A 25,403-nucleotide genomic window follows, 5' to 3' on the forward strand; every position below is an offset into this window, starting at 1 on the left:
ATCTATGGTAGAGAGAACAAAACCAGGAAATAGACAGAACTGATGACCAACCTTTGGCCTTGCATGCAAAACATAAGATTACCAAGCAATAGGGTTAGGGTTGGCAGGGAATATGTGGTGAACTAGTGGTGGAGTCTTGGGCACTCTGGTGGTGGTTAAGGTGCAGTAATTTTGTACATCAAAACTATAAATGTTAACATTATTCTAACTATGTTATCTAGCCTTCAATTTTTAAAATGACATCAAATGTTATCACACACAAATGTGAACAAAAGTTTATTCAGTAAAATTAAAGAATTAGAACTGATATATGAGAAAGTTTATAGAGTTCCGTCAACATAAAAATGTAAAAACAGTATCTGTGGTTACAATGAGTACATGCAATTCACTGTTAATGTAAAAATACAACAGTACTCTAGACAAGCCTTCTTATAAAGTTAGACTAGGTGAGTGGAAGTACAGCCAGGGAACTTGAAAGAATTGCACATATAAATAAATGGGACATAACTACGATATGAATGGGAAACATACCTAATGCTAATTACTACACTGTAATACAAGCAACTGCACACTAACTTTTAGCGTATATTATTCAAAACTCATATACATTAAGACTAAAGAATTTTCAAATATCTACCATTAAAATATCCCTTTATTCCAACACTCACATTATGGAATTCATGTAATAGCATTAGAAAAATGTAGTTATCATTCAGACACAGATTGTGTTTAAGGATAAAAGATCTAGAATATCTATCACCACTGACCTTCTTCAACTGAATTTTCATTTTGATCTAACAACTTTAAAGAACTGACGGGGTAATGAAGTTAATCAATGTGAAGGAAATGACTACAAAAAGCCCTTTAAAATTTTGGAGCAAATAGGTAATAGAAGAGCTCACCCTGAGCTGCCTTTAAAAAAAATTTTTAACATTCAATGTATACCAGAATATCATGCTAAATGCACATACTCTTAGCAATATCCTCAAAAAATAGATTAATCTCAGAATATTCACTGGCTTTGGAAACTTGTTCTGACTTACATCTGAATTCTATTTACAAGTAGTCTGAAAAGTAACTGCTGTCAGAAACAGTCTAAAAAAGAATTAGACTGTAAGTTTGCTACAGTTGAATCTCCTCAGCATCTATGTCCAACCCAATTTTACGCAAATTCTACATATTTTGCCATTTTATGGCACCAGCGTTTCTTAAGTTATAGACAAGTGCAAAAAACAAACAAATCTGTATTTTACCTGGGAAACAGAACCTAATACAACCTACACAACCTAGAGTTATTCCATAAATCTTTAAAAGTTTAATTTTATGTAGCTTATTGTTTTATTTTACCTATTTTTAACAAAAATCACCTGAAACGGAATATAGGATTTAGAAATTTGTTCTTAAAACCAGAGAAGAGAGATGTGGACTCTAATATATCTCCCCACTTGACTAACTTGTCAATATGTCAATCAACAAAAATTTTAGGGAATACTATAGTCTACTTCTCTATTTTAATGTTTTGAAAGTATATGCCACTTTTAACTTCACAGTATGTTAGATTATGGAATGGCTGCTTTAAAATCTCAGGAACAAGGTTTATATTAAATGAACAAATTAGAGAAGAATAAGAACTCAGAATATTTTTGCTTCCTCACCTCCCCTCACAATACTACAATGGTGAGGGGGAGATTGACAGCCCTCCGATCCATGCTAAAAGGTATTCAATTTCTCTTTCTGTGAGTTTAATAGTTTATAAGATTTTCCAATAGTTATCCGGCATTATGCTTTCATGATGGTAGGAAACCAAAACCACCAGCAGCTAATAGTCAATTATAGTAGCAGTAAATGTAACATGCCTGTTAAATTCAAGGGCAGCTATATTAAGAAGCAAATTAGTTTTGTATGCAAAAAGGTTTTTTTTTTTGATGTTTCAGAATTTTAAATTTTGGGATACTAGTAACTCAATGGGTAATAAATCCACTAATTTATAAAAAAAATTCACATAAATAAAACCAAGTTTGTTTCTCTGCCTGCCTAAAATTAACATGCATCATAACATCAATATGCTTTAAGAAAGTAATTCTGGACTTAAAACAAGTTTCATAATTCTTTCTCTCTCGGGCATGTGTATTTCCTGAATGGAAGTTTGTACAGTAACTAGTGACTATAATTTAAAGTGTTCTTGTAGTTGGTGGACAGTGAACACTGAAGACAATCAAAGTCCAATGGTGGACACTAAAACACCTATACAAGTTGCAAGATAAAAATTTGCTTGCACGATGTCCTTTTAGAAAATGAAACTCCTGGGGTCAGAGATGGCTCCATAAGGCTGAGCACGCCCTTTGCATGCTGGAGCCCTAGGAAGATTCCCAGCACCGTATGATCCCCTGAGCCCTGCCAGGAGGGACCCCTGAGCACAGAACTGGGAGTAACCCCTGAGCACTGCCAGATTTGGCAAAAAAAAACATTAACAAAAAAGAATAAAAATGAATCTCTTTCTTCAGATCATAAGTTCACATTTTATAATTCCTCCCCCACACTCTTTAGAAACTTCACACGAGAATGCTCTTCACAATGTTATTTGTTACGAAGGCTATAGCTAAATAGGACCACTTAATAAGAAACGGAAAATAAATATAAATTTATTGATAAAGATTTAACAATAAATTCTCGTCCTGATGTGGATTAGCACATGTTGAATAATTAAAGCTTTATCCTGTAGTGTGAGGTTAGGAGTCTGCCGCTACTTGACTTTTGGTGCCTAATTTTTCTCATCTAATTCTGTTGTTTTACTAATCTTGTGTTTATTCTGCTTAAAGTAAACTGGTTGTATCAGAATAAGGCATCTGCTAATCTTACAAAAATGACCATATACGTGAAAGAAATGTGAGTAATAGACATTACGTAAATACAAGAAAGCAAAGGATAAATGTACAACAGAAAGTCAAATGTGAACATTCTACTTCAACTGCAAATGTACACCAACTTAAAAAAAAAACTTTTATTCTTCAAGAACCTCAACAAATTATTTTGAGCTTAGTTTTCCAAATATAGAAACCACGTATGACATATATAGCTTAGTAATCCAAATAGGCAGAACACCAAAACCAATTTTTTTCCTAAGTAACTGGGCAGTAGCAGTCAACCACTAATGTATTACAACTATTTTTTTCCCTTCCTTAGCTTCTATCTTTAGCCCCTGCTTCCACATCAAATGGGGTGGGTAAGGGGATGATATAAATGTAAAGTGTCTTCAGCAGTAAACTGGAGGCCCAGCTCATTTCTTCAGTAAAGAACAGAACATGTGGAAAGAGGTTCCTAAGTCACAAGGTAAACTAAGGCCCACCTAATGCAGAAGTGTGTAGCTATTCAAATAATCTCTCCAACAAGTGTCTCTACAATGAGGGCATTTGCTGTCACATTTATTAAGATCAATATTTACATTTCTGAGGATGTGTTTGTTGTGTTGAATATGGCCCAAATTCTCTAATTTAGTTTCTTTCAAACATGTATTAGAAAAAAGAAAAAAATTCAACATCAGCTTATTTAAAATTAAAAACAAAGCATATTTAAAAAACTGGGGATGGGGTCAGGGACGTAGTTCAAGAGCAGAGCATTTGCCCTGCATGTTGTTTGATCCCTGGCACCACAGTAACAAAAAACAATGAACAAACAAATAACGTTTTATGGGGCTGGGGAAATAACTCAGGAGTAGAGCACTTGCCTTGTTTGTTGAGGCCCCGGGTTTGAGCTCTAGCACTAGGGAGTGAGGATAGGGAAACTTTAGGCTAAAGGAATATTGTATAAAGTGCTTCATCTACCAAATACTGTGAAGTAGTAACAAGAAAAGTCAATAATGTTCACATATGATATATTGAAAATGGTTATTTTATAATGGCCTTTATAATGGCAAACAACTTCTAAAATACTTGAGACTATTTGTGGCATTCATACCTGGCTCTGATTTGGGTACTCTGCTGAGTGTGAAACAACTTTAAAAAGGTTTCAATAAAGAGAGAGAGCAAATTTTCAAATCCAGTGAGATTGGTAATTATGTAATAAACAAAAGACGCATATTTTAAACCTGATAAATTAAATTCCAGAATTCCTTTTCTCTAGTATCTGGTAGCGTTGTTACCAATGGAATAGAACAGGTATTTAATGTTGATAGGACTACATATGAGTTAAGACAACAAAGGCTGGGCTCACAGTAATGTATTCTGGACCTCTGTTGTCAGCTGAGGCAGAGGGTGTTGACCTTGATCCTCTACATTTTTTTAATATGAACTCTCCCTAAACTGCTTCACTTCATGACTATTCTCATGAAAGTCAGCTGTGCCCACCACGTTTATCACTGCTGATTACTTAAATACCCTCTATTTTTTAGATAAGTTTTACTTTATACATTTTAAACAAGCTTTCTGTTTTACTTCAGTGCAAACATCCTGAACAGCACAAAGTCATTCAGCTCTTCAGAGGATGAAGTCAGTTTATGTAGTGCTTAAAGTAGACTTCCGGATCACCTGGAATGGAAATAGCCCATGGGAAGGTTCAGTACATTTTTGTCCTTAAGGGCAAAATGATCGTCTTCAGTTAGTGAAGATTCTTTTATCTGAAATTACAGATAAAATGTTTTTAGCTTTAGTTAACAGGTAATCCAGAAGTTGTAACAGGAGCTAGTCTTTCACTGAGGCATGTAGCCACCTCTTCGTACAGTCTGGGGTAAGTAACTTTTCGGTATTCCATCATCAACTGCAGCCTCCATCCCAACTGTTTCAAAATTCACTACTTGCCCCTCAGTAGCTGGACCAAAGGCGTCTGCTGCAGAAACCTCCAGAAACATTTTCATCTGCCCAGATCCATAAGACTGTGAAATATGATCTGAAATCTGCTGTTGTTTGAGTCTAACAAAATCTTCCTCGTTGACTAAAGGAGCTTGTTTTGACCTTTCAAAATGTGAACTATCTGGGCTGGTTTCATGTTGAGTGCAGTTCTGTTTGAAATACTGCTGCCGAGGCAAAATGCCATCACCGTTGTCAGCATTATCTACTAACTGCAAATCTTCTGGGCGCTCCTCAGAATCCAGCAAGGGCTGGGTGGACTCAGATCTTGAGAAGACTTGAACAGATGGGACCTGGTGTCTGTAACCACTATGTACCACAGTGGAATACTGGACAGTGCTGGAAGTATTTTGTGCAGATTCATTTTCATCACTGCTGGAAATGCTTGGCCTAGAAGACGACATGCAAGAAGACCCTCCAATTCCACTGCTATGTCCCTCAGTACTATTTTTTTCCTTCTTGAATAGGTCCAATGATTTCAGATCTTCTGGGAAAGGCTTTTTGTCATTTGGTTCTATTTCCACAACACTAACATCCGTGAAATTGCCGTCTGAATACATCTGATCTTTTGGATTAAAATTATGCTAGAAAGAGAGAAAACAAATCATTACACTACAGTTTACATTCACTTAAAAATAAATGTCTTTCTAAAGCAGTATTAAAACCACAGAATGGATACATCGCTGAAACTTCTCAGTAACTTTTGATGTTCAGAGATACTTTCTCTAACTTTATTACTGACAAACCTGTATCATAAAGAAATGTTGCTAAAGAAATAGGAAAGACATTTCAGAATTCTAAATCAAATTTATTATTCCCAACCACTGGTTTGCTAAAATGTACCTTACAGCCAGAGTTAGCTCAAAGGGATGCTTTTCATGCAGGTCTAAGTTCAATTCCCAGCCCTGCATGGTCCTCTGAGCACTACTGGGAGTAACCTCTGTGCACCCCGGGCTCTCCTTGGCCCCCTATCACTTTGTGTCTAGACTATGACAGGATTATTTAGGTAGAAAAGCCAAAATATTAAAGATGGCTGCCAGAGAAACAGTACAGTGGTTAAGGCATATGTCTCACATGCCTCCAACCTGGGTTTGATCCTAGTACCACACGTTTCCTTGAGCATCACCCAGGACAGTCCTGGAGGCCCATGAGTTACCATCAGCTGTGGCCCTGGCGGCCCCTAAGCAGCAAAAAAGTGGATCTACTAATTCCCAGCATTCTGGGCTGGACGCATCACATCCTTGGGTCCTCATTAAATGGCCAGTCCAGTCGGCTGAGAAAAACCAGGAGGGGATCTGAGCACCCTCTGAGAGACCCCCACAAATAGTACTCAAACTCAAAAGGGTTAAGGTTGTGCACAGCCTACTCTGTCAATATGAAGTAAAAGATTTTTAGATGGCAACAAACATAATTTTCTCTAATTTAAGGAATGCAAACAGTATGAGTTTCCAGTCATCAACTTCATCAGTGATAAAATGATTCCAACATTTGAATATTTAATCCAAAATGCTTGCCTCACGACAATTATCACATTTCAAGTTCAATAAAATATTTTAGAAATTTACTGAACAGAACGGAAACTATCAGAAATATTATGTCATAATCAAATCCTAAATGTGTAAGTATTTTAAACTTTGATTAGAAATCTTAAACTCTTTTTATTTTCATTTACTTTTTACAATTCAGCTTATATCTCTTGGTTGAACTCTATAATCATACCTAAATATTCCTTTGTATTAAATTTACTAATATAAATTCTTATATAATGCATTTTATCTTACCCTTGGAGGTGTGTGAGGTGACCACTGGGCAATATGGCTCTTTGAGGGATCTGGAACGTTAGGCCAGATGTGTTTTTTAATTCTGGAAAGAAAAGAAATATGGCACATGTAGAACCACATGTAATAAACAATAGTCCTTATTTCTAAAGTCAATACGAATTATTTTTCTTAGAGCCAATAGAAAATTGTTTAAAATATTACTCGGAAATCAAATCCTGCAATACATGACATCTTAGCCAAGTCATGAAACACCTCCCCAAATTCAAGTACTGATTTTTTGATATACAAAAATATCCAGATAATCAGTTAAAATTTCACTATAATTACCAAATAAAAACATGTAACTTATTCAGGATATCTTTGCTATAAAAAAACCTAGTTAACTATACTTACCTCAATACAGTCCAAGCCCAAAATTAAGAGTTTGAATGTAAAAATATAAATAAGAGTGAAGTTTCTGCTTATGGCAGCATAAGATCCTATCAAACTAACTTCCTTTGTAGGAATACCCACAAGAATATGGGTGTACTAGATTCTGGGATCTGACACTGTATGTTACTCTAGCACTGCTAGGTGTGGCACCAGGCTCTAGGTGGGTATGACCCTCTGAACAATTTATTATACACAAATGAATAAAATAAACTTCACAGAACATTATTTTTCTTTGCTAAAGTCACAGTTAAAATTTCAAGGGCTGGAGCGATAGCACAGCGGGTAGGGCGTTTGCCTTGCACACAGCCAACCCAGGTTCGATTCCCAGCATCCCATATGGTCCTCTGAGCACTGCCAGGAGTAATTCCTGAGTGCATGAGCCAGGAGTAACCCCTGTGCATTGCTGGGTGTGACCCCCCCCCAAAAAAATTCAAAAAGCCATGAACTAAAATTATAAAACATGTATTTGATGAAAGTTTTGTAACCCAAATAATTCATACAAAGAACTTGTAAGTGCAACATTAATAAGATTAACAAGATAACTCGATTTCAAAATGGGCAAAGGATTTGGATACATTATAAAGAAAATATCTTATAAAGAAAATATCTGTAAGTGGCAGATTAAAAGATACAATACTAGTTTTCTGGGAGACAAAAATTAAATCCACAAAGATCACTACACAGTCATACAAAAGAATGGCAAAAGATTAAAATTCTTACGTTATCAAATATTGCTAATGTGGAATATTTGGAGTTCTCACATTGCTGGCTGGGAAAACAACTGGCACAGCCACTTTGAAAAACATATCAGCAGTTTCACTTAGAGTTAAATACATAACTCAAACGAAAAATGGGGAAATGTAAAAGTATGAATGAATACTTACAGATCTCGCTTATTAAAACAGAATAATACTCCCAAGAGGGTTATTAATAGGAATGCTAAGCAAACAGGCACAACGATAGCTTCAATTTCTCCTTGAGCTAAAATAAAAAAACAGAAGGGATAAGTTGGAAAATAATTGCTCATACACATGCTAAAATGTTGTAATTCAACTTCCCAATCAGATTACTACTGAATTGATGGAAGATTTTTGCAGTCATTTCAAACTGAAAGATTCCCTTCCTACCTGCCTCATTGGTAACCCATATATTCTAGCCACTTAGTGCCTTACAATGTAATCTAGCTACACAGTAAGCATAGTCCTTACATGTACATTACATAAGTACATGTTGGATTGAGGAAAATACGAATTAGTTTAATTTATTAGATACACAATCTATTTACTAACACAGCTTTCAAATATAAACATTTATTATATTTATTATCGTATTGTATTTATTATCTTCACTCAGCCGAATCATACCAGAAGCTTATCTCTGAATTCTAATTATCATGCCATAGAGAAATATTAGAACACTAGCAATGGGTAGAATTGGAAAAGCTATAAAAAAGTATTAATGATTAAACTACAAATTTAACCTTCTGGAAAGAATAAAAATAAAAACCTCAGACAAAATTTTTAATAGTTTTATTATTTTCAAAGAGACAATGTAAAATTAATTTTAGGAGAATTCAATAGACACAAAAAGAGAAATAGGAATAGTATCTATTAAGCTTAAGATATTATAGTGTCTGCCTTTAAAAAGAGGGTTTATCAATTATATGGATCAATAATTGGGACAATTTATAGTGAATTAAAAATTTTTTTACTTTAGAGTAATACCTGGTGGTGCTCAGGGGCTATTACAGGTTCTGTGCTCAATAGCTATTCCAAGAGAAACTCATGGGACCAAGTAATGCTAAAGACAACGCAGACTTCCGGCACACAAAATGTACTCTAGTTCACGCTGATGAGTGCCGTCTCCGGACTATAATGGACTTTTTGGCTTGTTTGGGGGCCATACCTGACTATGCTTAGGGCTTATTCCTGGCTCTACACTCAAGGATCACTACTGGCAGTGCTTGGGAGACCATATTGGGTGCCGAGGATTAAACCTGAGTCTGCTGTATTATATCGGTCCAGCCCAAAGATTTTCTTTTTAAAGTAATAGTATATACAAATATGTTGAGACTATCTTCTAGCCTAACAAAGGGAGGAGCAAGAGAGGGAAAGACAAGATTCAAGTTTTACCAGTGAAAAAAAGAGTTCATTTTGAAAGATACAAATTCTTTTTACAGTATAGGTATAAATAACTCAGGAACAGCTCAGCAACAATATTTTCTACAGTTTAAAGAAAGAACAAAAATTAAATAAACACCGCAAGAATAATAATCTATAAAGTTTACTCCTATGAATATAAAGGTGCACTTTTAATAAATTTTTCACATATTTGTTAATTTCACTTTCAGTCTGATTAAACTTTAAAGAGGAAAAAAAAAATCAAGCATCAATTTTTCTTACCGAACTTGGGTGTAGTAAAAGTGAATTCTGGACCATCTTTTCCACCTTCGTCAGTGTATGCTGCCATTCGTACCATGTACAAAGTATCACTAGTCAAAGATGACAGTGTATATTCTGTGTGGGAGGAATCTACATTCACAGCTAGTGAGGGGGAAAATAAAGAATCAATTAGAGTGCTTTATTCATCTCCCAACGTTTTTGCTCCATTAGGCCTATCTGACAGTGTAAAAGTATTACAAGCTTCAGAAAAAGGCAATTTTTAATTTGCAATTTCAAATAAACTATTAAGCAAAGTTTTAATACCAGTTTCATTTCCAATGATGGTTCTATAAAAGATAGTATAATTTCGGATAAATCCATTCTGAACATCAACAGGAAGTTGGTCCCATTCTAAGACAGCTTCATTTTTTCCCACTTTTTTGGTTCGAACAGTAGGTCCTTTAGAAGGTGCTGAAATGGAATAAAGGTATTTGTTGATGAGTAATAATCCCAGGTGATCCGGACATAGTAAGTCATTGTTGTATGTCTGTAGACTTACGAGCTTGTTTAAGGTATGCCTTTATAGACTCGGGGCTTCCTGGTCCGACAGCATACACTGGAGTAACTGTTATCAAATAGCATTTGCTCTCCTCTAGCTTCCCTAAATAAAATACAGATGAATAATTTTCCACTATAAGCAAAAAATTCAAATTAATTCCATAATTTATCTTTATAATTTTATGACCACTGAACTTTTTTCTTTCAAACTCCACTATAATGTACTTATAAGTAAATATTATCATTTACATACTGCATTCATGATTAACAGTGTTTATGAAAGTCTTGCCAATACAGTGGGTTAAAAAAGAATTTGAGTTATTTCCCTGAGAAAGTAACATAATTTTAAAAGAAATATAATCTTGAATATTTATTTTCTCTCCAAATGAACCTATTTCATTAGCATGCCATGGTAACATTTTTTACATTGCACCATATCTGTCTGCATTAGGAAACATGGGGTTTATTACACTGAAGTTCTGCCCTTAATAGGAACTTTTATTACCTTCACTATGATTAAAAAGTTACATATTCCTAGCCTTCTTAAATAATTTTATATTTTCTTGGTGACTCAATATTCTAGGAAAATTTCTATATTATGCTATAATACACTGTACTAAAAGGCTACTGAGCTATAATGATGATACCTGCCCAATATGAAGGCCTCCATAGCTTATATTCTGATTTACTTAAAGAGTTTCTATTGTCCAGTTATTACCAATCTGTCTCCTCTGTAGCTCTATAATGCTTTTAATTTGATAAGACCAATACATAAGATAACCAAGTTTATTAAGATTATACTTTCTATAGTAAGTTACTGAAGACCAAACACCCTATTTTATGAATAAAGCTCAAACTATACATACTATTGCTTACATTTTTTTTTTCTTTTTGGGTCACACCTGGCGATGCATAGGGGTTACTCCTGGCAGTGCTCAGGGGACCCTATGGGATGCTGGGATTTGAACCCAGGTTGGCCGTGTGCAAGGCAAATGCCCTACCCACTGTGCTATCACTCCAGCCCCACTATTGTTTACATTTTGCTCTGATTATGCAAAGCTGATTATACAAAGATTATCATATAATCTTTAAAATCATTTAATAAACTTTAAAATGCACACCAAGATTGCTTAGAGTTTTTTGGTGTCACTTCTACTTTTTATTGATATTTCCAGTTAAAAGGCATAAGAATATCCAAGTTTTCATTCTGCTTCACCTATTCAACAGCTAACAAATTCACAAATTAGCCAGATGCTTGAGGAAACTATTTTCTCAATGAAGGACTCCAAATCACTACAGAGATGAGACAACCAAAGTTATCCGTATTAGTTTAAGTCATATATTTCTTTTAATTAATAGCTTCATGAGCATTCTTTTGACAACCACAACAACACTGAAAGAGGTAAGTTTTAACCCTTCTTTTGCCAGTAAGTACACTCTATAGTTTGGTGAAGTTAAGAATGATAACTTGGAAGCTTTTTAATAGACCACAATACCTATAAAGCAGAGCAGAAAATTGAAAAGGAAACTGTCTAAATAATTTAAAAAAAAATCAACTTATTTCTAACTAGCCGTACCTCTTAAATAGGTGTGATGTACAGTACCGTCTTCTTGCTGCCAGTCTGTGATACAGGGTGATTTATCCGATAACACACACCACTCAACTATATATTTGTTTACAGATTCATTTGGAGCAGTCCATTCTACCCAAAGCACATTATCTTTGGGAAATGCTTTAAGATCCATTACAGGGTTTGTAGCTTAAAAACAAAATTAAAATACTGATACAATAAATGAACATTTAAGAACCTGCCATATTAATATTTTATATTTATCTCCATAACCATCTGATAAAACTATCAATTTCTGTAGTACTTTAATATACATTCTTATGTATAAAGTACTTCATTATAATTTACATGTTAAGTAGTTAATTTCTTCTTTTTTCCTTTTGTGTAGTTAATTTACTTTGAGGCTTAAAATCTTCCTTTCCCCAAATTCTTCAAAAATTTTTAAATTACATATTTTCTTTTTTGAAAGTTACATATAAAGCTATACATTAAGCCATAAGTATATAAAGTCCCCCAAACATCAAAACAGTCTAAGAAAGCAGGTACAAAGATAATTAGAAACTACTTAAATGAATTAAATTGCTTACTACAAAGCTTAAGTGAGCCACATAATGATGGAACACATTATTTGTTGACTGACTTAAAAATCTATGCTCTCCTGGTGATTAATAAAAGTTTAAAAAATATTAAAACAAAACAACAAAAACTCAACTATCAAATATTTCTCTTGCTCACTATCTCTGTCTCCCCATTCTCTCCTCACTCTCCCCCCTCTCCTCTATTTTCTAAACAAAACTATTTAGAAAAATTTTTAAATCGATGGTCATCCTTTCTGAAACTAAGGAAACAATCTGAGACTACTTTTCAGATTTTTTATGGGAGTCCTATTCCACCCAAATGACAGGCTCCATCTCACAGGCACAAACCTTGAAAGTCACAAGCAGGAATACTTAAAACAGATGCATCTGATCTGCCAACCAGATTTCTTGCTGTCAGAGTGGCTATATATCGATCATCCGTGAGGTTTACTTTCAATTTGGTGTCTTTAACTGTGTAATTTTGTGAACGTGACTTCCATCTTGTGAGAGTCACTTCGTAATCTAAGATTTTTCCATTTGCTTCAAAAGGAGGCAAAGTCTGTAATACAATAGTTATATACAATGCTAATCAGTTAATGAAGTTCCCAAATTCTGCTAGATACTTAGTATCTAGTTAGATACTTAGTATCTAAATATTTCATTAAAAGGAACTGACAGGCTCATTTCCAACTAATTACTGAAGCAACTATTACTAAATATTGAGTGAAAAGCAGGAATTTACTGTTAGCTTGAACTTCATATACAGTTCTGCACTGTGACTATGTGCACCTAATTTATTTCAAAGCTGAGTATTTTTCTGTCCAATTTCAGCTCTACTTATTCAATATCCATGCATAATTATGGAGTGTACCACTTTTTGTTTTTCCAAATTCAGAAAATGATTTTAAGACAACAGAATGGAGAAAAAGACAGCAAGTCTCTAATGGTATGGGGGAAGGTAGTCTTCTAAGCGGGATTACTTAGTTCAACATACAACTTTTGATCTCTAATATTAAATTTTGTATATTTAAATATTATATATTATAGTAACACATTTAAGAAAAAGTTTATAATTCCTGTTGAAAAATTTCCTTCCCCCAACCTTTCATTCTCTATGAAGCACTCACAAAAAATTCAATAGAGTGAAAAACAAGGTTCCTTTTCTTCTAGAACTTCATAAAATAATGTTGAAATACTGCAAGATTCATTTACAGTTCATTAACTATGGTATAAACCTTTCTGCTATTTATTAAAAAGTTAGATAAATGCTTTTCTGACATTAGAATAAAAATTTAAGTAAAAACTACTCCATTTATACCACTTAAAATGTACCAGAATATAAAAGCATGTTTTTACCTTCCATATGAGCTGTACAGGTCTATAGCCATGAGTGTGGGATGGCTCAATCTTATACCAGAAACTTGGTGCCTTTGATGGTCCTAAAGAAAAGACAAAGATTTTAAAATACGTTTTCCTAGCAGGAGTAGGAACTAGCTCAAAGGACTAATGCCTATGTTTTTGCATGCAGAAGATATGACTTCACTCCCTGGTACATGGTTCCTCTACTACTGTTGGGAGAAAAACCTGAACTCTGAGCCAGGAATAGCCCTTAAACACCACTGGGTATGGCCCAATAAAAAATAAGCTTTATAACAGTAAAGTGAAGTTCTTGAAATTGTCTTTTTTTCTTAATATTCATTTCAACCACATGATATGATTCTTTACACCACAATTTTTCCAATACCATGATGATATACCTGGCACTTTTTTAACACAATGAAACTTTAATCTTAAAATTGTAAAAGTACAAATATATCCTAAGCAATAATGAAAAATGCACCACTATTTCTTAATCCTAAAAATTAAAAATCATAAATGTTTAAAACACCTAAAAATTAAAAACTTAAACAAAGAAAATGTAGTATACTACCTATATGCTATATTTAGAGTAATGATACAGAAAAATACACAAGACTACTATGATAATCGCCGAAGATGTTCAGATGCACTTTATAAAACGTCAGATTTAGAATTCCCGTAGGAGTGATTTTTCAAATATTTTATAACCATAAAACAAAAAAGGATCAGAATAAAATCTAAGCAGTGCTTTGTGGATCATGAAGAGATGAATATATATGGTAAAACAAAGAGTTAAGGCTATATCACTCCCTCCAATCCCAAAATAAATATTATGAATATGGACTATAGTGTCTTTTTTAAATTAGTTTTGAGCTCACACCCAGAGGTCAGCTGCTTGCAAGACAAGCACCTTGCCTGTTATACTGTCTTTTCAGCCCCAGGCCTATAATATTCCTTAACATAGATATTAGAGGCTTTATTAACTAAATTAAAGCTTTATTCAGTAATTTATAAAATTTGGATGCCACAGATTTGACTGAGATTATGTACCATTTCATAACAAAATGTAGAGGCACTAACAGCATTTTGCCTGGGTGTGAACCAAAAATTATAACAAAGTATTTCAGGGACTTCCCCAAACTGACTCAAATTGTCTATTAAGGCCGAAGAATCTCATTTAAGAATTCCTGGCCAAGGGGCTGGAGTGATAGCACAGCAGGTAGGGCGTTTGCCTTGCAAGTGGCCGACCCGGGTTCGAATCCCAGCATCCCATATGGTCCCCTGAGCACCGCCAGGGGTAATTCCTGAGTGCATGAGCCAGGAATGACCCCTGTGCATTGCTGGGTGTGACCCAAAATAGCAAAAAAAAAAAAAAAAGAAAGAATTCCTGGCCAAGGGGCTGAAGCGACAGTACAGCAGGTAGGGTGTTTGCCTTGCATGCGGCCGACCTGGGTTCGGCATCCCATATGGTCCCCCAAGCAATGATAGGATTGCCTTTTTTTTTCTAGCATTAAGGAGAGTAAAACAAAATTTCCCCCTCTTTTCTTACATTTCTTTTTATTGAATCACGATGAGATACAGATATATAATTGTACATGATTTTTTTTTTCTATTTTTCTGAGCTACTCCTGGTAGAAGTCAGGGAACCATGTATTACAGGTAGTGAACCATAGCTCTTCTAATGCTATCTCCTTATCTTCCCAGCCAAAGAGAAGATTCTTAAGAGATTTTTTTCCTGTCATCAACATTTTTCAAATCATGTCATTTTCTAATCTCTAGAAAAATTGGAAGTGAAATTATATAGTTTGATACTCAGGGGATGGGCTATGGGTGTTAAAAGTCACAGTACTGGGCACTGAGATCTAAGAGAAATGTTCAGAAAGGAAAACCTATGTGCCACAGTTATTTCTTGATGGAAATACAAAAAATTAGTAATGACAGCTGCTTTGGAGAAGGAATCTTATTTCAGACCATATATCTTTTTATTACTATTGAATTTTATTTTATATGTGTATATATATGTATATCATCATCATCATCATCATGGAGAAAATAAAAATAAACCAGCCATAAACTCCAGGATACTTAACAGGGGTTTATTAAGTGCTGACAAAAATAATGGATAAAAATGTACAAATACCTTTTTGATAGCATGATTTTATTGATTCAGAATAATGGTTCTTTAAGACACCATTTCATGATAATTTTCTCAATTAGGTAATAAACATATTTGCACTACAAATAATTCATGTTGATATTTACATCTTGATGTCATTAAGAAGTGCAAAATACTAAAGTGCAGACAAAAATAATGGATAAAAATGTACAAATACCTTTTTGATAGCATGATTTTATTGATTCAGAATAATGGTCCTTTAAGACACATTTCATGATAATTTTCTCAATATGGAAATAAATATATTTGCATTACCAATAATTCATGTTGATATTTACATTTTGATTACTAATTTGAATAAAATGATCACAAATAAGAAGCAAAAGGTCTGCATTATTAAAACCAGACAAAGCCAGAATTCCAATAGCTTTATTTATTTGTTGTATTTTGGGGCTTTATTTAATTTATTTGTTTTGTTTTGGGCCACAAATGTGCTCAGGGTTACTTCCAGATTTGTACTTCGTGGGTTCACTCCTAGAAGTGCAGTGGCTCAAACCCGGGCCTCCCGTCGGAGAGCGTAAGCTCAGCCTGCTAAGCTATCTCTCCAGCCCCAGCTTTATTTCTTCGTGTACTTATTTACTTACTATCTTCATATGTGACCCCACTTGCTTCTTCACTCCAGTCACTCCAGAATCCTTTGCCATCAGCCTTCATACAACGAATCCTAAACACATATTCTGTAAAAGGTTTAAGGTCCTGGACAGTGAACGAAGTTCGGGTAGATGGTGTATCTTCAAGAGGAACCTGAAAGCAAAGCAAATTGAGTAATAAACGGCATTGATATATATTTTTTTACAGATTAAGATTAGTAAATTAAACTCAAGCTCTGTACAGAAATTACTGCCAAGTCAAAAAAGTCAAAAACAGTCAAGTTTACAGTATGGAAACATCTTTAAGTAAACAATCTGCCCTAATTAAATACACTATGAGGTTATATTATATATAGACAGCTCTTCAGATGGATCCATAAGAATTTAGGAGAAAAATTCTGAGAGACTATTTTCACGTGACTTGGTCCAAATTCAGTAACATATGACAAGGTTCTTTCATCATGAGCATGCCCAGTGCTCATAGAATCCCCTCCCTATGAACTTAGAAGAGAAAATGTTTCATTTTGAAGTTCTGACCTTCCAAGTTGACAGACTTCTTCTGAACGCACGGGTTTTAACTAATTCCGTCAACTTTCCATTTACAATTATAACCAGGTAAAGAAATTAGGTGTTTTTCAACACAGGTGCTTTCCTACTACCCATAACGATTTGTAAACACCCTTTAGCACATGAGCACTGCCAGCTGTATCTCCCAAACAAACAAAAACTACAATCCCTGCCCCCCATCCCCAAAGTTTAATATTTTTCTTTAGTTGGCAGCATCATCTTTGGATTCACAGTCATTTTCCTTTTCAGCCTTACAAGTGCCCCACCAACCAACGCCTTCCTATATCTTAAAGTAGGCAAATTTTCTACAAAAGGCTCGCTAGTAAATATTTCAGGCTATCGATGAGTCTGTGGCAAAGTAATTAACTCTTTGGATGAAGCACAAAATAGCTGGAGACAATATGTAAACAAATCAGTGTGGACAGGTTTCAATGAAACTTCATTTACAAGAAAAAGTTGGCAAGGAAGAATTTGACATATGGGTGAGTTATCAAGTTCTGTTCTACCTTACCCACAAAATCTCTTTACTTCTACTCTTCTCACTATTTGTGCTCTTTTTACTTTCCACCAAATGTCAGTTCTACTAATCTATATTACTTCCATATTTTACAGTAGCAGAGATAACTGCACACAGAAAAATTTTATTTTCTATTTGGAAGTCTTTCTGTTCAGTCTTGCTTGAAATACAGATCTAAAAAGAGATGTCACACATGGCTTGAAAATTAAGATACACAAAAAATGACTGCGGTCTGAAGAGGTACTACACTGGGTAGGATGTGGCCTTGCATGTGGCCAGCATGGGTCTGATAGTTGGCACCACATATGGTACCTGAACACTGCCTGTGGTGATCCCTGAGCACAGAGCCAGGAGTAAGTCCCGAGTACAGTCAGATGTGACCAAAAGCTAGGAGGAAAATTACAACTTCACAGCAGTTTCTCCAAGTAGTAACACTAATGTGCCCCTGGGGATACTGGGAGTCTCAAGCATCATCAGGGGATGCTTTCTGCTTGTCCCCTTAAAGGCAGGTTGATTTCCAGGGGGTGTTATTTCTTTCTCTGAAAGGGATGCAATACATTAAATAAGATTGGAAACCTCTAGTTCACAAAGTTGCAAGAAAGACTGTTTGGATGAGTAGTAATTTTTGGTTTACCTGGATCCAAGTTGAAGAATCTTTGGTTCTGAACTGAATGCTGTATTTCAGTCTTAGGAAATCCTGAATACTTGAGTTGATCCATGTCAATTTCAAGATACTAGAAAGCTCCTCTGAGTTGGTGACTGATAAATTATGTGGTGGATTGGGCTTCACTAAAGAATGAAAGAAGAAAAAGTTTGTCATTTATTTTTATAAGTTATTACAGAAACTCAAATATATGCTTTATGATTTCATTCTCCTGAAGTGAATAAATTTCTCTTAAAATTATTCTATACATAGCATCTACAACGAAGAAGCAAAGTTTATAAAGGAACTAGGTTTTCTTGTCAGTTTATTATTCTTACTATTCATTTGGGCTCAGATATCAAAGAAAATTAAATATACATTAAAATTTTTAAAGTAGCACGTTAACTATGGCAACAATGCTATGAGACATATTGTTTTAAGCAACAAAATATGATATTAAAAGTGAAAATAGCTCTAACTATAGATGAGCTCTAGTTTTATAATGCTGTTTCCATACTAAAACTAAAAATAAATGAATAATTCTAATAAATTATATTGTATATCTCTAATAAATTCTAAATTTCAGGGTAAAACTTGCCTTTATCCACAGGATCAAAATCAATATGATCTGATATAACCTTCCCAAGGTCATTCTCTGCTTCTACCCAAACTTTAATGTTGACAAAATATACAGGAGAATAATCAACAGTGCATGAGGTGGGATTGCCGCCACGTTTTGTTTTACAATCTTCAAATTTCTCCGTTGCCCTATATACAAAAATGGGAGAATCAGTTATTAAGAACAGATCTGAAAAGATTTGAATGAAAAAAATTACCTGACAAGGTTTGATGAAACTCAGACTATTATAGTTCATAATAAATAAGTTAATTCCAGTAAGTTTATAATAAATTGTTGATTGTGGAAACAAAATTTCTTTAAAAAATGCCTATTTTTGAAAACGGAGGGTTTTTTGTTTTTGTTTTTGTTTTTTTTTGTTTGTTTTTTGAGTCACACCCAGTGATGCTCAGGGGTTACTCCTGGCTCTGCTCTCAGGAATTACTCCTGGCAGTGCTTGGAGGACCATATGGGATACTGAGGATTGAAATCGGATCAGCTGTGTGCAAGGCAAACGCCCTGCCCACTGTACTGAAGATAGAGCATAAAGCTATCAGTCTTGGACCAGAAAGATAGCTTAGTGGTATGGAGTAAGCAGTTTTGTGGGTGTTTGAACTCAATGTCTTAATACTCCAAATTCATACATATTCAGCATTACCTGTTTAATGATGGCATGACTCTTGCTGCTCAGATAAAAAAACTGATGTTGATATTTATTTTAAAACACCAAATTATTTAAAATATTTATTCGATTAATATTTAGAAGGTTCTTAAGGTGGGGATGGAGGGGAGTTTGTTTTGGGGCCACATCCTCTAGTGTAGGAGATTTACCCCTGGCAGTAATCAGGGTACCACATGATGGTGTCGAATATAGAACCCAGGCCTCTGGCATGTCAAGCATACCACTAAGCTATCTTTCTGGTCCAAGACTGATAACTTTATGCTCTATCTTCAGAGTCTTCTCCAAAATTATATATTCTGGAACAGACTAATCTATGGTGAAGATAGTCAGGTTATTTGCTTTGTGAGTTGGGTGGGATAGGGTTGTGACTGGGATTAACTAGAAAAGTCATGAAGAAACTTTCGAGGGGGTGCTGGTAACGTTCTGTATCTGGACAGGAGTTACAGAGGTGTAAACACTAATCAAAGCTCACTGCGTGGGACTAACAGATACTATGGGGGTAAGGTAGTTGTCTTACATTCGACTAACCCTGGTTCGATCCGTGATATCACATATAGTCCCCTGAGCATTGCCAAGAATGATTCTTGATTAGATGAGAATCCTGAGCACTAATGGATAAGCACCCTCTCCCCCACAAACAAAATAAAACAAACAAAAAAACCTCACTGAATGATATGTTTAAGATATGTAAGGATACCTGAGATGTACATAAATTTTACTTAAAAGTAAGAATACATTTATAGTGTCCATTTAATTATATACAATGATGTAAATGGAGAAGTATTAAAATGGGTCAACTAATGTCTGAAACACACTGTAGTAGGGAAAAATGAATTGATAGATGGAGAGAATTAGTATATAGTATATAGTATTATATTTTAGTATATAGTATAAGAGCTAATATATTTAATGTTTATTGGAGAACAGAGGCAATGAGAATGTTAAGAGTTTACTATCAGGCCAGAAAAATAGCTTAGAGCACAGACTTTGTGTGCAGGAGGCCAGGCCTGATCCCTCTACATGGTCCCCGAGCACCAGCAGGACTGGCTCCTGCAGTAGCCACTGAGCAACTCTCAGATCTTGTCCCCCTTCTCCTTCCCCTAATAAAAGCTCACTGACTGAAACATTCTTCAACTGAGGACTTTTCTTTGTTTGCAAAACCAGAGAATTTTATAATATACGGAAGTTAACAACCCTGAAAATTTTTTTCAGGGTGGATAAAATAAATCACACCTGACCAAGTCTCTATGTCTAATAGCAACATTTAGAAAATAAATGAACAGGGTAATGTTTAACAATATGTTTAATACTAATATGTTTAACCTTTATCTTAGGTAATTTTTTGATTTTTTATTTTTGGGTCACACCCGGCGATGCACAGGGGTTAATTCCTGGCTCTGCACTCAGGAATGACTCCTGGCAGTGCTTGGGGACCATGTGGGATGCTGGGAATCGAACCTGGGTTGGCCGAGTGCAAAGCAAATGACCTACCCACTGTGCTATTGCTTCAGTCCTTAACTGATTTTCAAGGAAAAAGAAAAGGAAACAACCTGGTGCTTAAAAGACACAGATACTGATGCTATGTTTAAAAACATACCGATCTGCAACACAAGCGAGTGTACTCAGACGCTGATTTGAACAAGCATAAAAATATATACATATATTTATAAGGCAACTGGGAAAATTAATACTAACTGAAAATGTGACAATAATAAAGTAATTTCAGTTGTATTTGGGGGTACCAATGTAGGTCATAAGCTTTTCTAAACAGGATCTTTATCTTTTACAAATATGTACTACAATATTTACAAAAAGTATAATGTCTGATTTTATTCAAGATAATATGGGTGAACTGTACAAGACAGTGCAGGAGTTAGGCAGTTTCCTTGCATGTGGCAAATGCGGTTTGAGGCCCAGGACTACAGGCCCTGAAGTGATCCCAGTGTAACAAAAAATGAAGTACAAGTGGGGCATTTATCAATTAAGATTGGTTATTAGCTGATCACTGCTAGAAATGGATGATGAGTACATGGAGATTTATTAAACTATCTAATTTCCTATGTTTTAGATGTTCTAAAACGAAATGTTAGTAAGGCTAAATAAACATGCCTTCACTATTACTACTTACCAAATAAAAAAATCCCGCACAATGATTAATTTCATAAATTCAATATACAAAATGCTTAACTAACTTACCATTCAGATTTTAAAGTGAAGTTTGTCTCTAGGTATGTTTCTCTTCCAGGATCCCATTGACACTTCATGTTTTCTCCTTCCTTCACAATGCAACTCAAATTTTTAGGTTTTTCTGGGGGTACTAAAAGGGAAAAATCAGTAATTCAAAATATTTTATATCCACAAATAACATGCACAAATAACAGGCAACATACATATTTATAACGTAAATTAGGTGGAAAAAGTAAATAAAAATGTATAGACAGGGCCAGGAATGTGGCTCAAGTGTCACAAGCAAATGTGCAAGGTCTTAGGTTTACTCCCCCAAATTTGCACAGGTCTCTCGACCAACACCAGATGTGCCCTCACAACAATTCAAAAATTTTAAAAAAGGTATGGACCAAAAAATCAAATTGGTGACTAAAAATTCAGTTTCTATAAACTCAAACTTTCTTCTAGGTGGTAATATACATATTCCTATCATAATAGACCTATCATAACATTAAAGAATATTTATGAAATTACATGAACTTTCATTTATAACTGGCTCATAACAACTGATTTGTCTATTAAGCATAAAGTAATATTTGAATGTTAGTTAAAAGCAATTAAATTAAAAAAAAAGTTTTCTTTGTAACACTTTTCTGAACACTGAGGGAAAAAGCAAATGCCCAAATCATAGCTTTGCAATGAACAAATATGATAAGCTTGTTAATACTGAATCACTTACTTTGCTATAAAAGGAATTCAGCATTTATTTCAGTATATTTACTTCTCTGGTATTTATTTACCTTTTAGGGCAGCTTTACTTTCTTTGTAATATTTTCTCAGCAATTAAGGGATACTGAAAACTATTATAATACATTCATAGATTTCAATTTCATAATACTGGATCATCTCAAGTAAAATATTTTTCTAGAAAACTGAATTTTCTACTAGAAAAGACAAAAACTGTATTACTCTCAAAAATTAAAAAAAAAACTATTACTTTTTAGGCTTATCATATAATCATGATGAAAATTAAAAATAAATATTCCCAATAAAATATAAGAACTGAGAGCCAGAGAGACAGCACAGTGAGTAAGGCATTTGCTTACACGCATCTAACCCAGGTTTAATCCCCAGTATCACACCAGGAGATATCCCTGAGCAGAGCCAGGAATAAGCCTTGAGTATAGCTGGGTAGGGCCCAAAACACCAAACAAAGCAAAAAAAAAAAAAAAATTAAAATTAAAAAATAAAGAGCCAGGGGCTGGAGCGATAGTACAATGGGCAGGGCGTTTGCCTTGCACATGGCTGACCCAGGTTCAATTCCTAGCACCCTGTATGGTTCCCTGAGCACCGCCAGGAGTAATTCCTGAGTGCAAAAGCCAGGAGTAACTCCTGTGAATCACCAGATGTGCCCCAAAAATAAAAAAATAAAAAATAAGAGCTGACATGTTACTGTTCAATCATTGACAATGTAATTCAAGGGTTCTGACAAAATCTGAAACAAAACAAAAACAAAACTTACATCCTGAAGTTATTCTGATTCCATAAATGTTCTGATCAATCTGTCCATATATGCGAATGTTGCAGGTGAGTTGAACATTTGATGACATATTTATAAACTTGACTCTAGATGCTGTTGTATTTATGATAGTATATTGTTCTTTAGGAACAATAGCACGGTTTATCTTCCAGAAAATGTGACTAGCATTTACACTATAATTATCCATACATTTTTCCTTTAGTACACAAATTGCAGAGAAATTAGAACCACGTTGTATAACTGGAGATTCAGGAGTATGTGTAACTGGAGATTCAGGAGTGATATGACCACATGTTTCTATAAATTGACCTGAAAAGGAACAATAATATATGTAAAAAATAAACTGAAATATCTAAGTACAAGATAATAGTCTCCATCAATACAGCCACTCAATCTTCACTAAAACATCTCTAAAGACACAAAGATGGATGATTTAGCTCTTAATAGGTTGACTTTGTTTTAAGAAACAAGAGACTGTCTGCAGCATGGTCGTATCTGCTCCACCACCAATTCTGTTCTGTGCTTCTGACCACAGGGAATAAAATTAAACCTTTAGTAGCTGTCAATGGTCCACTCCAGTTCTGATGCTGGAGTTACGGATGGGGAGGAAGGAAAGAGCACTCATCATTCATATATCAAAATTCAGGCAGCAGGCTCACGGAGATAGCTCAAAGGACTAGAGAACACATGCATGGCATGTGAAAGATTCAGACTTGATCCTTGGCGCTATGTGGTGCAATTTAATTTTAATCCCAAAGACTGCTCCTGAAGCAGTCCCTGAATACTATGAGATGTGGCCCAAAAACAAAACAAAAAAATTTTAAATGAACATTTCGGCAACAAAGGAAATAACAAGGAAAAAAAAAAACAGAAAAACAAAATAGCCAAATATATAATTTTTTAAAACTGTATGGGATAAACTCCCATAATAGAAAACAAAGAGGGGTCAAAACAATAGTATAGTGAGTAGGGTAATTCCCTTGCATGTGGCCAAGCCAGGTTCAATCCTCAGCATATCATATGGCCCCTCAAGCCCTGCCTGGAGTAATCCTGAGCACAGATCCAGGAAAAAAACCCCGGAGCACAAACAGCTATGCCCCCACCCAAAAAAACAAAACCCCAAAACATCCCCCTAAAGAATAAGACGTATTTTTAAAAATATGAAATTAGATACTTTAGAATTATCATCTAGTCATTGCTGATATCTGAATTTCTATCTCTAGCCCTAACTTCCAACGTGCTCAATAGTTCATAAGTCATAACCTCCTATAATCAGAGACAGTACAGCTATTAAGGCCTTTGAGTTGTATGCAATTAACTTCAGTTCTCTGCTGGTACTGCACAGTTCCTAGAGCACCATTAGAATCCCCCAGGCCCCAACCCTAGTTAAGAGCCTGAGTGGCCCAGAACCCTGGTAAGTGTGCTTCAAACCCCTCCTATCTCAAAAATAAAGGCCAATTCTCCTGAGATATTATAAGTATTTTACAATTAGTAATTAAAAAATAATAAGTACGAACAAAATTGCTATTTCTCTACTTCTGCTTATCAGCATCATCCCCAGTAAATTAAGCCAGATATCTTTCTCTAATTAATCAATCATTCTCTCTTCCCACTGTCAACTAGTGGCATGACACTAAGACTTGTGGGTTTTACATTTATTGCTGGGGTTGGGGTGGTAGGCAGGCCTCTTCTGGCTCAGTATTCATGAGCTGCTGCCTGCAGCACCAGTGCTTATGGGACGATGTGGTGCTGGGGATAGAACCTAGGGCTAGGGCTCCTGCATGCAAATCATGTGCTCCCTATTGAGATACTTCACCATCCCCTGGATTTCTTAGTTTGTCTAGCAACCTCTTCTCATCAATTCTGACTGCTAAAGCCTGGGATATCTTATTACACAATTATTTGACCTTTCAGTTATCCTACACATTGCTGCCAGAGTTCATGTTCAAAAATGATTATTCCATGTTCCCATTCTTAATTATTTATACCCTATTACCTCAAGATAAAAGGATCAACTATTTGGAATAATTCTATTTCTCTAGTCTTCTCTTTTTTGCCTACAATTATTTTTTCCCCGAGCCACACCCAGCAATACTCAGAGTTACTCCTGGATCACTCTTGTTGGTGTGAAGGGGACGAAATGGGGTACTGGGGAATCAAACCTGGGTCAGCTGCATACAAGGCAAGGACCCTAACCAGTTCCCTCAGAGGTGACCTACTCAAGCAGTTAAAAATGAAACAATAATATAATTATGAAATTGAGAAGAATCATTACTTGAATTCTTTATTTTGAAAGCTAACATGCCTTTACAGAGTTAATCTCTATCATTCAATGTGTTCAATTTCAATTCCCACCTTTGACAACACAAACTAAACTGCACACAGGATAGAACTATACCAAAAAT

General features: G+C 35.0%; 1 protein-coding gene across 3 annotated transcripts in view; it reads right to left on the reverse strand.

Moving 5' to 3' along the window:
* Window positions 1-263: 263 nt before the first annotated feature.
* IL6ST (interleukin 6 cytokine family signal transducer) overlaps window positions 264-25,403 on the reverse strand; it is a 46,969-nt gene continuing 21,829 nt past the window's right edge. For 2 of the 3 annotated variants that reach the window (XM_004608440.2, XM_055145386.1), the window contains 14 exons: window positions 22,981-23,307; window positions 21,489-21,609; window positions 18,593-18,762; window positions 17,986-18,140; window positions 16,262-16,421; window positions 13,499-13,581; window positions 12,491-12,701; window positions 11,571-11,753; window positions 9,995-10,096; window positions 9,760-9,906; window positions 9,457-9,597; window positions 7,939-8,035; window positions 6,623-6,704; window positions 264-5,425 (listed from right to left, as the gene is read on the reverse strand). In XM_004608440.2, coding sequence (XP_004608497.1) covers window positions 4,685-5,425; window positions 6,623-6,704; window positions 7,939-8,035; window positions 9,457-9,597; window positions 9,760-9,906; window positions 9,995-10,096; window positions 11,571-11,753; window positions 12,491-12,701; window positions 13,499-13,581; window positions 16,262-16,421; window positions 17,986-18,140; window positions 18,593-18,762; window positions 21,489-21,609; window positions 22,981-23,307 — 2,720 coding nt within the window. In that variant the 3' untranslated portion in view covers window positions 264-4,684. Of the gene's footprint in view, window positions 5,426-6,622; window positions 6,705-7,938; window positions 8,036-9,456; window positions 9,598-9,759; window positions 9,907-9,994; window positions 10,097-11,570; window positions 11,754-12,490; window positions 12,702-13,498; window positions 13,582-16,261; window positions 16,422-17,985; window positions 18,141-18,592; window positions 18,763-21,488; window positions 21,610-22,980; window positions 23,308-25,403 lie in introns of those variants that run through there. The other variant, XM_055145395.1, reaches the window with a different exon arrangement.

Source organism: Sorex araneus, chromosome 1, assembly GCF_027595985.1.
Source record: "Sorex araneus isolate mSorAra2 chromosome 1, mSorAra2.pri, whole genome shotgun sequence".
In the NCBI taxonomy this organism is placed as follows: Eukaryota; Metazoa; Chordata; class Mammalia; order Eulipotyphla; family Soricidae; genus Sorex; species Sorex araneus.